The 14,140-nt window shown below is 52.1% G+C and overlaps 5 protein-coding genes across 5 annotated transcripts; 2 read left to right on the top strand and 3 right to left on the bottom strand.

Annotated features, from left to right (window-relative positions):
• Positions 1-685: 685 nt before the first annotated feature.
• MFIFM68171_02278 (uncharacterized protein) lies at positions 686-1,278 on the top strand (the record flags this gene model as incomplete). Its single annotated transcript, XM_071057700.1, has 2 exons — positions 686-796; positions 871-1,278. The coding sequence occupies 2 exons, from the start codon at positions 686-688 to the stop codon at positions 1,276-1,278; spliced, it is 519 nt and encodes a 172-aa protein (XP_070913801.1).
• A 36-nt stretch (positions 1,279-1,314) lies between these two features.
• On the bottom strand, positions 1,315-2,816 carry MFIFM68171_02279 (uncharacterized protein; the record flags this gene model as incomplete). Its single annotated transcript, XM_071057701.1, has 3 exons — positions 1,315-1,367; positions 1,466-2,304; positions 2,389-2,816. 3 exons carry the CDS (start codon positions 2,814-2,816, stop codon positions 1,315-1,317), a joined length of 1,320 nt encoding a protein of 439 aa, XP_070913802.1.
• A 375-nt stretch (positions 2,817-3,191) lies between these two features.
• On the bottom strand, positions 3,192-3,700 carry MFIFM68171_02280 (uncharacterized protein; the record flags this gene model as incomplete). The annotated part of the gene is made up of 2 exons (XM_071057702.1): positions 3,192-3,384; positions 3,549-3,700. The coding sequence occupies 2 exons, from the start codon at positions 3,698-3,700 to the stop codon at positions 3,192-3,194; spliced, it is 345 nt and encodes a 114-aa protein (XP_070913803.1).
• Positions 3,701-4,821: 1,121 nt separating this feature from the next.
• Positions 4,822-5,973, bottom strand: MFIFM68171_02281 (Alpha/beta-hydrolase; the record flags this gene model as incomplete). The annotated part of the gene is made up of 3 exons (XM_071057703.1): positions 4,822-5,102; positions 5,172-5,847; positions 5,917-5,973. 3 exons carry the CDS (start codon positions 5,971-5,973, stop codon positions 4,822-4,824), a joined length of 1,014 nt encoding a protein of 337 aa, XP_070913804.1.
• A 1,688-nt stretch (positions 5,974-7,661) lies between these two features.
• Positions 7,662-12,305, top strand: MFIFM68171_02282 (uncharacterized protein; the record flags this gene model as incomplete). Its single annotated transcript, XM_071057704.1, has 3 exons — positions 7,662-7,759; positions 7,820-8,295; positions 8,350-12,305. 3 exons carry the CDS (start codon positions 7,662-7,664, stop codon positions 12,303-12,305), a joined length of 4,530 nt encoding a protein of 1,509 aa, XP_070913805.1.
• Positions 12,306-14,140: the final 1,835 nt, after the last annotated feature.

Below are 14,140 nucleotides of genomic sequence, written 5' to 3' on the forward strand. Positions count from 1 at the left end.
ACAGTGGAGCGGTAGTAGAAACGTTTCCTGAACGGCATGATGCTGAGTCGGACATACTGCCCAAGAGGCCCTTTAAATATATTGAAAGGCGGGCTACTTGCTGCCATTAGATCTTCAATTTGGGCCACAACCTTATTTCTAGCCCCAACGACAAAGCGCCATTTGGCTGCGCTTGGAGACCGTACGGACGGATGGCTCTGTTCCTGTAAAAACATCAATCAACCTAAAACGCTATAACGTAGCAGACAGGCAGCCGAGTCCAGACCAACGCGCATGAAGCGGACGTGGTGTCGCCATTGGGAGGCACACAGTTGCACATTTTTTATTTTTTTTTATTTTTCCGACAGTTTTATTGAGGGAATGTAGTGTCGCTTCCGGATCAACGGGTTTGCCGTATGGCAGGGTGTAATTTGAGTGACTGCAGTGGATTATAATTGAGGCGAGGGATGGCGATGCCTTCATTTTCATGTCTCGGCATGCTTTTAGATCTGTTGGTGAGGATCTGAAGATCGCCCAGTTCCGTCGTTATGACGTCCTAGATCCAAGATAACTGGTAATTAACTGCGAGTTGGCTGATGATAAGAACGGACCAATGTCAGGCCGCACACCACCATTAAGAATAAAGTTGCTTGAATCTCCCTTCAACACCCCATTCCCATCATCAGATATCGCTTAAAAAGAGGAAATGGCAGACTTTGACATTGGCCCCCTCCCAAAGAAAATTACCGGCGGCTGCCTTTGCGGCAAGATCCGCTACACCGTCAACTTCCCGGAGAATCACGACTTCAAAGATGGCGTCAGTCGAACCAATCAACCCCCATCATACCAACCAACACCTGCCGGTACGAACTGACCGCTGACAAACCCCAGAGCGGAACCTGCCAGTGCACCCAGTGCAGGAAGAGCACCTCGTCCCTCTTCTTCATGAACCACAAGGTCCCCTGGTCCTCTGTAACCTGGGACTCTAAAGACACCTGGAAGAATTACTATTGCACCGAAGGCAACGCCAGACCGTTCTGCAGCAACTGCGGCACTTTTATCGGCTGGCGGCGCGAGGCGGGTCCGAATATCAGCATTGCTATTGGCACTGTTGATCCTCTCTACCTGTTTGGCGAGGGTTGGGAAGCGTCTGGTGGTGAAGTACCTAAAGGCGGATTCGGCAGGGCGCTGGCAAATGGTTGTGGTGGACACGAGTGGGTCAAGAATGAGATACCGGGGGTGACTGATAGTCTGGAGCTGGTCGGGTGCAATGGGAGAGGCGAGAGGATGGAGGAGTAGCTCTTTCCTGAGCGGAGCAATCCAACTTTGTTGTCCTCACACATTGCTTGCTTCACGCTTGCTCTTATCACCCTCGCCCTCTTCCAGAGCTGCCAAGAGTTTATCAGCAAAGCGCTCGAGTCGACGTCAGTCCGGCTTCCATCCAATTGACTTGACGATGCATCATCGCCTTTCTCCACATCTTTACCCTTGGGGGCATCGGCCAGACCGGCCACACCCTTCCCGTTGAGCGTCCGCGTCATGTTATTGCTGGAATGTGCCCTCGTGAGATGAAGTTTCTTCAGCCACAGACTGCCCCAGAGATACCAAACAAGCCAGAGCAGGAGTGTGACAGCCGTAAGCAACAGACACACGAGCAGATACACCCATGCCCACCGCGAAATGGTCTGCGGCTGGTCTCCCTCGCTTGCGTGAAAGTTGAAGACGCCGGTCGAGAAGACGGACGACACAAAGGTGGACGGGAGAAAAAAAAGTGTCAGGACGGCAATGGTCTTCATCGAGTTCGAGTCGTGCTTTGTGATGCGGTTGTAGAGCACAGCCCTCATGCTCTCGACCAGGCCGTCAACCATAGCGGCGTTCTTAAGAAACAACTCGGCCCGGAGAATGGTGGACTGGATTTCTTCTGTCGTCATGGACGGCTTGCCCGACTTTTCTTCTCTGTCGAGCAACTCGGCCAGTCGGAACAGAGCGTTTGCTTGTTGCACCATGGTAGAAACGGCGAGTGATGTCTCGGCTTCCCGTCTAGAGAGCCAAGCGAGGTCGACGTTGAGCTTATCGTAGTCAAAAGACACGGCCTGGTAGCCGTTCTGCTTGAAGACGGCGGCCTGCTCCGTGATGCCGAGCCGCGATTCCATGCCGTACAGGTCCTTGCGCCAGTTGACGTACGAGTACGAGCGGTGCTGGTAGAAGCTCAGCACACTGTTGGCAATGAGCAGCGGGTCCCATTTTAGCGCTGCTTTGTTCCTTTCTAGCCATTCGACAAAGTGGTCGACCGAGAGGGGTGCCTCAGCGTCTCGTAGTGACGCGCTTAGCTTGAGAAAGATGAGGGCCCGGCCGGCCTTCTCTACCAAGTTGACACGCAATAGACACGTAAATGAGTCGTTCTAGTACGTTGACATGCCGAGTTCCAGGGTTGTCGGCCGCTCTCCGGACGGATCGAACCCGACGAGGTGCTCAAACAGGGATCGCTTTCCAACCAGCTTCCCCAGGAAAGCCGGGCTGAATCCGGAGTCTCGACATTCCTTGGCAAAGCCGTCGGGACTGATGGAGAATCCTGACTTTTCCTGGCCTGCACCGGTGCCGATCGCAACTTCGAGAGTGGCATCCCCTTTCCAGTGTTTCAGGAACTGCGGATGCTGCGCCCACTCATTGGTGGCGGTAAAAGGAACTAGAGCCTGCGCCAGTTCTGCAAATCTCGATGCCGGTTTCTCCTCGAGTATTCTTTTCAGTTCAGCTAGAACAATGCCGGACCCGGGTTGTATGATATTGATTTGGGTGGCACTTGTGATCACACTAATGTATATTCCTGGAGGTCTCATATGTGCCGGTAGATTCGCTCCACGTCTCCAGGCTTACAGGCCCTTTGAATTCCATGATAACGCTCCTGTTGCCGTGAGAGATACTGGTTATTTCTGGAAAGTCGTCATTTTCAAGAGCCGTTCGTGCAGCGCTCTTGTCTCGACCAGCTTTTTTCCATTGTCCTGCCATATCGTCTGCGCAGTAAAAATCGTCATAATGCGGGGAAAGGCTGGAGTCGGCGACACGGGCCCTGGAGCTGGAGCTCTTTTCTTTCGGTTTATGCTGCAGCTTCGACGCTGCAGTGGCCATTGGACGTCGGCGTAGTGACACGACCTTGGGCCATGGGCTGGAACCTGAGTGGTTCGCAGATGCAGGGCATCAGGTTCAAGGGGTCATTAATTGGGTTCCTGCAGCCCATTGTTGGGCTGCGTCTTAAGACTGGACCAGAACCGCGTGTTGGTGTGCGGCGCAATCGTATACTTGTACTCGATCTGTCCTAGCATCTTGGAAAATGTCACGGTGCTCGCGACATCGTAGATAGAATCGTCATCGTTGTTGACGGCGTCAAGGCCCACGCTTCCTTGAGTGCTGCAAAGTTGCGATAGGGTGGTAAGTCAGCGACGGGTCTGGGACTGGCCATCAGATTCTTGATGTTCTGCGAATTCATGGATATTTCGGGTCGGTCGACACTAGTGTCATTTCCAGCCTTGAGCGAGCGCACTTTTTCTTTGAGCGCGCCACCGCTTACATACGCCCCCTTGGGCGTAATCAAGGTATCTTTACTGCCTGGCGTGTTGGGGTAGTACATGTCATACTTAAGGTGCAATCGCTGGGTGGCAATTGCGGCGTCACTTTTGCGCGACAACAGGATATCGCCGTTGCTGGGGATGCCGGCGCCAAACATGATGAGACTAACTACTGAACCCGGATGTCCGGAGTGCTGTCGTGTTGGATTTGAGCACTTGTTTGAAGACGAAGATGGGGCGGATGTTGGCGGCCAGAACATTTTGGAGGAGCTGTAGGGCGAGAGCTCTCAATACTATCGACTTTATTTTTGATGCTTGGGAATCCGGTTGTTGGCGCCCTCAAAGAAGCCCAAGGCGCTATCTTGAAGTTGTTATTTCACGGATGATACTGGAAAGAAAAGCTCCGTCCCGCCAAGGCCTGGAAATGATGGGGAGTTTCTTCTGCAATTTATTTTGTCTCTTCCCGGTGGGGTTGGAGATTCCATAGCAGCCTCGATATTCGTGAGTCTCTGCGTTTTCAAGACTTAAAGCGATTCTGGGCGTTACCTGCCTTGGTAGTCTTTCTCACTTGCAGGAAATCCCGGGATTTTTCCAGCCTTTTTTTTTTTTTTTTTCTTCCCTCGATCGTGAATACAGTGGCTTAGGCGGCCGGATTTGTCCGTTAAGCCAGTCTATTTTAAAGACGAAATGCTGCATGACTTCCGAAGCCTACATCTCGAGAGACGGTGTCATCTGCGTACTGGGCTGTGATTGTCACTATATACTTGAGTCTGCAGGTTGAGCGTATTTGAGGTTCTCCTTGTGGCAAGATACGACTTGACAAGCGATGCAGCAGATGAAGGGACGATGTGGATGTGAAGGAGGTGATCATCACAATTGGGGTTAAGGTGACAGCCCGGGAAAAGGACGAAATAATGACGACGAGCTTGAGTCCTACTGCTCCAAGTCTAACTGCCGTCATCAGTACGAGTTCTCTTGAAACGATACCTGATGTGGAGATACCGACCACTCCACCGATTACAAATTTGACGATCGATATCCTCACAGAAAGCGTTCCTACCGACACAGCGCCGTCGACCACAACGGGAAGCCGCAGGACTGTTGACCACTGAGTTGGTCGGACCCACGAAGCAAACCCGGTGTCATTTAGAGACTTCTTTGACTTCGTTGTCGTTGACTGATGACGAACCAGAGAGTAGTGTTTATCATCATGGAGAGATATCGAGTACAGAAATCGTAATTCAGCCCACCAAGTTTTCGACCGGCAAATTCGTCCCTGTCAATTCGTCAACAGCCAAGCCAGCCCAGCAGCAGTATCCGTCTTGTGTCTCTTTGTAAAGTCTGCATGGATAAAAGGCCCCCAGAAACAATGCGGCAAGCCTGCATAGAGATCAGTCTTGACCTCTACACCACTCTCCTTGAGCACCTCCTCAAAGATCAGCCCTCCATCGCGGAGAGGATCCATCCCTGCGATCTGCAGATACGTCTTTGGCAGTTTCGACTGGTCTGGGAATAGGATAGGGAGGGCGAGTGGGCTGCTTTTGTCTGGTTTGTACACCGCTAAGCCCTTATTAGTATCATCAAGTGTCCCAGCCGCTGAGGATCAGTGATAGATCAGATATGGCTTACTCTCGATAAAGTCCATACTCTTGGTAACTAGAATCGGCCCGTCGGCATTCTGCTCCATACTCAAAAAGTAGTCCCTGTACTTTTCCGGCACAGTGTCCTTATCCATGACCATCGGACAAGCGAGATACAGTCCCGTCAGTGCCGGAAGGACAGGATGTTGCTCTCGATAGAGGTGTGCAATCGCGAGCGCGATATCCGAGCCGTTACTCTCGCCAGCGAGAATAAACCCCTTGGCCGGGTTGATGTGGAGCTGCCCAAAATTCTGGGCCACCCAGACCAGGCTGTCATATGTGTCATGGATCGGCGTCGGGAATGTATGTTCGGGAGCAAGCCGGTACGAAACATCGACCGCAACACCGCCCATCGAGGTAAACAGCTCGCAGAGCCAATCCTGCCCGTCTAGCTCGCCGAAGACGTATCCGCCCCCGTGGCAGACAAACATGCACGGACATCCCTGGGCGGATGGTTTCCGGGGGGTGTACACGCGCGTGGAGAGCTGCGTGCCGTCGCGGACGGGGATGGTGATGTTTTGGGTCAGAAAGGGCTGGCTGGACGGTTTTGGCTTGGTGCCGTTGCGGATGTTGTAAAACATGCGGATGAAGAGGCGGGCCATTTGGATGTCGGCTAGGCTGAGGATCGGTTTTGATCCTGTCCTGGGCGACTTTTCGCGAAAGAGCTGGCTGTGTCAGACCTGCCAGGGGGGACATTCCACTGTAACTATGGTTAAAAGGCGAGGGGTGGCTACCTTTTCCAACTCCCAATGAGGAGTTGATAGAGCTCGAATCTCTTCGATTGAGAACATGATGACTTGAGCAATGAGGGCTGCTTTCCCGGCGTCGTATGTGAACTTTCTTGGCCGTGTGATGTGGGGTTGACAAGATCAAAAGGTCAGAGGGCGGAGAAACTTTGAACTAGGAAAGAATTGGGGGGATGCAGGGGATCACGTGTTATTCCCTTCTGCCTTTCGTTCTGCCTTGGCCAGTGTTGTTCTCCTTATAGCGCTGATTCTAATGTGTTTCTGAATAATCCGTCTACACAGCCTCAGGATCGTCAATCACCTTTTGGTCCCAAACTGCACCCCCCCCCCCCCCCCACTCATAAAAAAAAAAAAAAAAAAAAAAAAAACTCTGGAGTAGATGTGGTGGCTGGCCCGGATGAGGGTGCTGTGGCAGCGCTTTCCGCTCCCGGATCCTCTACCTAATAAACAGCTGCATGACCTTCCCAATCCATCTCCAATTGTCAGTCTCTCGCATAGCTGAAGGATTGGCGGCGCGCTCGAGTTTCTCTGTCATTCTGCAGATTTTGCACGCCAAACCTCTCCAATCACCTCAACTGCGCGACGCAGCTTGCGAACATTTGAATATCGAATCGCCAAAAAAAAAAAAAAAAAAAAAAAAAATGAGACTGTTGAATATACACCAATATCTCATGTTGTATTTAGCGTCGGATGTAAATAGCCCACGTCTCAGTTCTCGGCCTTCAACCACTTCTAGCCTACCTTACCTCTCTAATCTACATATCTATAGCCTTCTAGCCTTCTAGCCTTGTAAATCCTATTTAGGCGATCCCCCTGTAAATTTTTTTTTTTTTTTTTTTTTTTTTTTTTTTTTTTTTTTTAGCTACCTAGGACTGTGAAATAAAAACTTTACTTCAGTGTATTACACTATAATGGTTTCACTATCAGAACTCTACACTTATTGACAACAACTTGTCTAGGCGATATTATAATTGCTAATTTGGCAGTCAAATGTGCGACAGCTATTCTGTGTGTGGAGAAGCTGCAGCACTCTAAACAAGTTGGGAATAGTGGGGTTATACATCACAGTATTTTTGACGTTCTGGCTAAGTTCTTCGCACGGGTGGCCGGTGCTCTCGTTTAACAGGAGAGGGCACTTACTTTTGGCCCCGACCTCTGTTAAGTAGGTGGTTAAAAAAAACAGGAGTGACACTAAAGCCATTTATACAAAAACTTAGCCCTAGTGGTTGTGATATGATGATTTTTTTTGCATAGAGCGGCTCGCTAACCACTGTTGCGATGAGGATTTACCAATTAGTGTCACTTTTTTGGCCACCCACTTAGCACTTCATGGTGATGTCTCGTACAGGGTTTGATTTGTGAGGAAGCGGGTGGGAACGCATTCGTGGCCCTTTTAGCGGGTGCTGCGTGGCAACGCTGATTGGGAGCAACTAAGCTGCGAACGGTAATTGGTTAGTATTGCTCGCCCCGAAGGAGACTATTGTAGATGGAGCCTCTTCCGTCCTCCCGCAGCAAGCTGCAGTGTTGGCTTTGCCGTTTATGGAAAACTCCGCTTTGGCTTGTGTCCCCCCAACGCGGACAACCATGCAGCTGCCGGGAGGTCCCCGCGCACCATATTTCGCCCTCGCCGAAACCAACAGTGGCCGTTCTCATATGGGAGTATCGAGGAGGGAGGAAGTAGCTGCTTAAACTTCGATATCTTAAACTGTCTGTTTCGATCTCCTTACCTTACGATGTTGGCCGCCGGGGCCTGCCTCATCGCTTACGCCACCTGCGCCGCCGCAGATGGCGGAGATGATATCGCCAACAACTTACCTACCGATCTAGCTCCGTAAGTGGCGCTGTCTCTGTATCATAATCAGCGTACTGATGCTGCATCGCACGCGCTTAGGCTGCTGGCCCTCTTCGGAGAAAGGGTTACTACGCAGTTCATGAGCCAATCCATGGGCTGGGCTGACAATATTATCTTGGCAATGGCCCCGTTGGGCATAATCACCGCCGTTGTTGGCGCTATCCGAGTCGGCGGGCCGTCGTGGCTCAAAGCCATCATTGGAAGAGCTAGGGAGAGCCGCGCCGTCGCTGAGTCCGAGCTGATGTCCTCTACCTCGAATGAGGTATGCGAGCTCTGGAACGGCGGCGAGGTCGTGAGAGTGATGGGCGTAGGGCCCATCCGGGAATTCATCCTCCTCCTGCCCGAGAAAGGTGGGAAGAGTGAGCCTGGGAACCCAATAATCGCCCAGAATGTGCGGGTAATGGAAATGAAGGACGGCGAGAAGAAAAACGGCGAGAAGAAAAATGGCGAGAAGAAAAATGGCGAGAAGGACGGCGAGAAGAAGGACAGCGGGAATAAGTACCTCCTGGACGATGGTAAGTAAAACGTATCCACTCCTCCTCCATTACCGTGTCTTACGTTCTTGTTAGCGCCTAGCATCCGAGAACGCATCCTCGGAAGGCTCCTTCAGCCAGATCGTGGCGACGAGGAGTCGGACGACTTCCCGGTTATTCTTCGAAACACCATCGGCCATCGGCCCAATCTCGTTCCCGCACCCAACCTTACGCTCAATATCCAGAACCAAGTGGGCAGGAGAGAGCTGTATGCGGTTGCTGCGCTTGGCATCATCCTTCAGGTCGGGGTCGTCATCTTCTCCGGATTTGCCACATACCATCTCACGCTACGAAAGGATGAAAACCCCGTTGCTGGCTACGCCTTTCCGTGCACTGCGATGGGTACGCTGCTCCTGGTGGCCGGCATTCTCACCTGTGCCTACGTCGTCGAGACCAGCACGATGGAGCGCAGGTACCGTCCGGCGGCCGGCAAGGCAGCTCGAATTGTCTGGCTGCAGAGATCTGGAACCGTCAACGACCAGGCTTTTGAGCCCTTTGCAATCTTCCCCGAGAACGCACAGCCTCTTATTACGACGTCGCGACGAGCACGAGAACCAAAATATGTCGCGGCCACTATCGGGACCATGGTCAGCATCTGCGGCTTCGCCGCGCAGTTTGTCGGACTCCGCGGTATGCACTGGTCTGCCCCTTTGGCCCAGCTTGGTGCAATTGTCGTCATGACCATCCTCAGAACGTGGGTCCGTCGCAATCTTGCCAAACCCCTCAGCTCGCAGCCTCTTCTTCCAGGCCATGAGATGGATTGGCTGGCCATGACTCTTGGCGGGGATCGCGAGAATACCCCTTGGCTGTGTCCCTCTATAACGAATCGAGACACCTATTGGAGACCTTGGCGCGGCAAAAAAGGCGGCGAAGGCGACAAGGACGGCGGCTGGGACTGGAGAATTGCCGCGGTGGAAGATGCAAAACACTGCAGCGAACTAGAGAAGAGCTCAAACAGCATCCCCGCCGACCCCGAAACCCTAATAGAGCAGCTGCAGGACCAGGAGAAGTCGACAGCCCACAGGGTGATGTTGATACGGAGAAGTCTTGGTGCGCTGGCTGACTGGCACGGACCTGCGTCTGTAGAGGCCATCTCCCTGGCGCGTGCGATAGAAGCGACAATGGATGCCCTCTTTGGTCCTACGCTGCCAAAGGGAACGCTCACCTGGTCCATCCCGGCCACCAAGTCGCTCCATGGGTCCGACCGCGAGCCAGTCCGCTTTCGCGTGGAACTGCTCGAAAATGGCAGGTGGAAAGCCTACTCGGACGAGATTGAAGCAGCACTTTCGCTGTGGCTGTATTCGGTCTACGAACACGAGAATCCAAAGGATGCCGAGGAAGAAGAGCGGCAACGTGATGTGGTGAAAAATCGAAAACCGACAAAGGACGACGCGTGGTTGCGGGCAAAGGGAACACCAGTAAAACGGAGCCTGCAGCTCCTTGGCTCATACTCAGAATGCCTGCACCAGCATCTCCGCTGGTGGATGCCTGACGGTGCCGTCAGAGTCCGCGAAGTTGAGCAGATCGAGGAGGCAACCGATGACGGCACCACAATCGAGGTGGAGACGCATCGAATCGTCGGATTCATGTCCGGCTCGAGCCCTGGTTCTTCTTCAGGGGGTCAGCGACAATTCTACAAGGTCCGACCTTCGACGGCAACCCCCAGCAACGATACAGTTAACCGCCAAGGCGGTAATGAGGAGAAGACGCATGTGGTTTTGGCAAGCGAATCATATAGCTCCCTGGGGACATTATTCGCCCAGCACATGTTCTCCGTCTTCATGTGGGCCGCCGTGAAGAACATGGCAGGTCCTATGCCCGGTGAAGTGGACATATGCCCTACAGAAACGGGCGAGGCCAGCCACGATGCAGCCTGCCACTCCTTCACGCTACAAAACAATCAGCTTTCCAAAATGGCCCAGGACATCCACAGCACCGGACTTGGAAGCCTGGAGGAAGTCTACCAGTGCATCATTCCACCACTCAGCGGGGAGGATAGGCTACCTTGTGTTAATGCCATCATTGAATGGACGAGAAAATACGCCCGGCCACACGAACAGCGAGGGCATTGGAAGGAGGCTGCCGATGTGTACTTGTGGCAGTTTCGAACAGCGAGGACATACCTACAACACGAGGACATTGTCGCCAAGGCCACTGCCCTGTTGATGGAGTGCTTAAACGCAGTCACCGACGTTTTAAAGACCAGGAAAGCTCAGCAATTAGGACAGGAGGATACCCAAGAGCTAGAGCAGGTCAAGTCAAAACTTGACAACGAGTTACGAAATGCCGGTGTCGATATCGTGACGCGTCTGCTCAAGCTATACAAGGTACAAGGCCGTTCCTGGGGATGTTCATTTATTGAAAACACCAATCCTTTAACGGGTGAAGACAAGACGCTCAAGTTTACAAGTCTGCACTGGATGGCCCATAAGGATGAGTCCTGGGATCTCGTACAATGCCTCAAAGCAAGTAGAGCAGGGATTGACGAGAAGGACATCCTCGACTGGACACCACTCCATTATGCAGCTGCGAAACCGTCCTCTCAGGCCTTATCAAAGCTGCTGGAATATCGAGCCAACGTTAACGGACAAGACGCCCATGGACGGACACCATTGCATTATGCTTGCCGACATGGAGATGCCTCAGTGGTGCAACATCTCCTACGAGAAGGCACAGATATCAACACACAGGATGTTGGCGGGGTGGCGCCTATACATTACGCAGCTATGCATGGAAGCAGCGCTGTATTAGAATCACTCGTTGAAGCAGGGGCAGATATAAACTTTGTGGACAACTTGGGGCGTACCGCATTGCTTTGGGCCATATCGAAGGGACATACCAACATAGTTCGGCGTCTCTGGAGAGATTCGAAAACGGGACTGCGTGACCATAACGGCAGAACTGCTTTACACCTGGCAGCAATTGCAGACGTGGATGAAGCTTCCAAAAGGGATGATGTGGTCAGGGTGCTGCTTGAGGAGCTGCTTGAGAAGGGTGCCGCCATTATCGAGTCTAAGGATCGGTTTAGATGGACGCCGTTGCATTTGTCTGCCAGGAGCGGGCATGAGGCCGTGGTGAAGCTGCTGCTGGATCGGGGTGCTACGATTGATGCGAAGGATGGTGGGGAAGGAACACCACTGCACTGGGCTGCTGGGAGCGGGCATGAGGCCGTGGTGAAGCTGCTGCTGGATCGGGGTGCTGCGATTGATGCGAAGGATGGTGTAGAAGGAACACCACTGCACTGGGCTGCTGGGAACGGGCATGAGGCCGTGGTGAAGCTGCTGCTGGATCGGGGTGCTGCGATTGATGCGAAGGATGGTGGGGAAGAAACACCACTGCATAGGGCTGCTAGGAACGGGCATGAGGCCGTGGTGAAGCTGCTGCTGGATCGGGGTGCTGCGATTGATGCAAAGAATTACGGGGAAGGAACACCACTGCACTGGGCTGCTGGGAGCGGGCATAAGGCCGTGGTGAAGCTGCTGCTGGATCGGGGTGCTGCGATTGATGCGAAGGATGGTGTAGAAGGAACACCACTGCACAGGGCTGCTAGGAACGGGCATGAGGCCGTGGTGAAGCTGCTGCTGGATCGGGGTGCTGCGATTGATGCGAAGGATTACGGGGAAGAAATACCACTGCACAGGGCTGCTAGGAACGGGCGTGAGGCCGTGGTGAAGCTGCTGCTGGATCGGGGTGCTGCGATTGATGCGAAGAATGGTAGGGAAGAAACACCACTGCACAGGGCTGCTGGGAGCGGGCATGAGGCCGTGGTGAAGCTGCTGCTGGATCGGGGTGCTGCGATTGATGCGAAGGATTACGGGGAAGAAATACCACTGCACAGGGCTGCTAGGAACGGGCGTGAGGCCGTGGTGAAGCTGCTGCTGGATCGGGGTGCTGCGATGGATGCGAAGAATGGTAGGGAAGAAACACCACTGCACAGGGCTGCTGGGAGCGGGCATGAGGCCGTGGTGAAGCTGCTGCAACTAAAGTCATAAATACACCCCATCCATTCCTGTCCTGCCGTCCTCCCTACTCTCCTCTCTATTTTTCTAATCATAGCGTGCCACTAGAAGGGTCCGGGAGGGTGTGTTAATATATACTTATTTACTAATTCTAGTACCTTCCAGATATTCAGATGATGATGTACTGGTCCCGCTTTTGCATTGAACTTGCAAATATAAAGCGATGTTGTTTGGGCTGATAGAATTGGCATCAGATGCATTACGTCCGTTGGATAGATTACCAACTTGACAAGAAACGCTAGCAGGCACCTTCCTCTATGAGTACAACTCGTTGAGATAGGCTGACCATTAAAGCTTGTCCGGTCACTTGTCCCCCTCATTGCCATGTCGTCATTATTACCGTCATCGCCACCACCACCCTCGCCGCCACCATTATCACGACCAGGAAGATGACTATCACCAACGTCTTGTGTGGCGCAACCTAAGGGGTCCCTCTGCCTGTTACTAGTGGTTACATCGTTACTAGAATTATCATCAATTGAATATAATGGGCGCACGAGCTAAGCTAGGTTTAGCCAATGAGAAAATATTCTCTGCAGGTCGGGGGTGCGACACTCGGCACAAAGCAATTAAAGCAAAGCTAACAGTAGACTTTGTCAGAAAGAAGGAGGTTCTAGCCTCTGGCCAGAACACCATAGACGTGTGGATAACAGAGCTGAACTCTGGTGTGAGCACCCGAGCTAAATTCAGTGCAGCTGGTGTGGGCTACATTTGTCACACCATTTGCCACCATTCACAACTATAATACTTAGTGGGCTCTCTGGTGAAGCCAGAGAGCTACAGAACAAGCAGTTCAATCAAGCAGTTGCAACCCCCATCAATTCCACCAAATCCAAAGAGTGCAGCGCTTCTGACAGACTTTCCTTTGGTTCAAATTTCACACATTTGCAGCCTAAAAACAGGTAACGTACTTTGCATAATTAACGAGTCGCGCAGCATAACGAGTCGCGCACTTCTTCCACTTTTAGCATCTTTCAACTTCAACATCAATTTCTCCTACGAAACAAAATGGAATCTTCTCCAAAAGAAAGCCGTATAACGTATATTATAAGCGAGCTGACCATATAAGCGAGCTGACCACTTTCCACTACCTCACCACAACTATCCTCAATTACAACACCACCACTAGGAAATAACAATAACTGAACCAGAAATAGATGAATCGGACGATTCTCCAGCCTCCTGACACGTACATGCATTATGACCGGGCTTGCCGCACGTACCACAGCACCGAATCTTCGTAGTAGACCCCCTTGTACTACCACTATCTTGTCGTCTTTCGTAGATTGCCTGCTCATCTGCAGCCTTTTGATCCAGTAGATCCTGTGCCTCTTGTACGGTAAAAGACCCTCCAAGCCGTATACGTGTTTTTTTGGCTCTCCGTCGCTTACTAAGCCCCTTATTGGCCTTTCGTAGTGCCGAGACCTCTGTACGTAAAAGAGCTACTTCGTGCATCACAGCCATCGTACCTTTGGCTAATTGGTCTACGGCAGCTAGTATAGGTATCGGAGAACTGCCTTAGTAGTTGGATATCTGGCCTTTGATAAAGTCTTTCTGTAAGGTGGCCTCTCGGGGGTTTTGCGGTGTTTGAGATTGCCAAGGTAATGCCGTACCTGGCTACGAGATTGGTGGAGTTGGGGTTCGGAGACGTATATCCATCTTGGAAATAACCCTTTCTAGATCGTACGGTATAAGACCTGCTCCAGCAAAGGCTCCTTGGATATTCTTCTCGGTAAAAGAAGTAAAAAACGTTTCTCTAAACGCATAAAGGAATTCCAATTTGGTGATATGTGTGATATGTATACGCA

The sequence above is a fragment of the Madurella fahalii genome (assembly GCF_045866475.1).
Source record: "Madurella fahalii IFM 68171 DNA, scaffold_1, whole genome shotgun sequence".
NCBI lineage: Eukaryota > Fungi > Ascomycota > Sordariomycetes > Sordariales > Madurella > Madurella fahalii.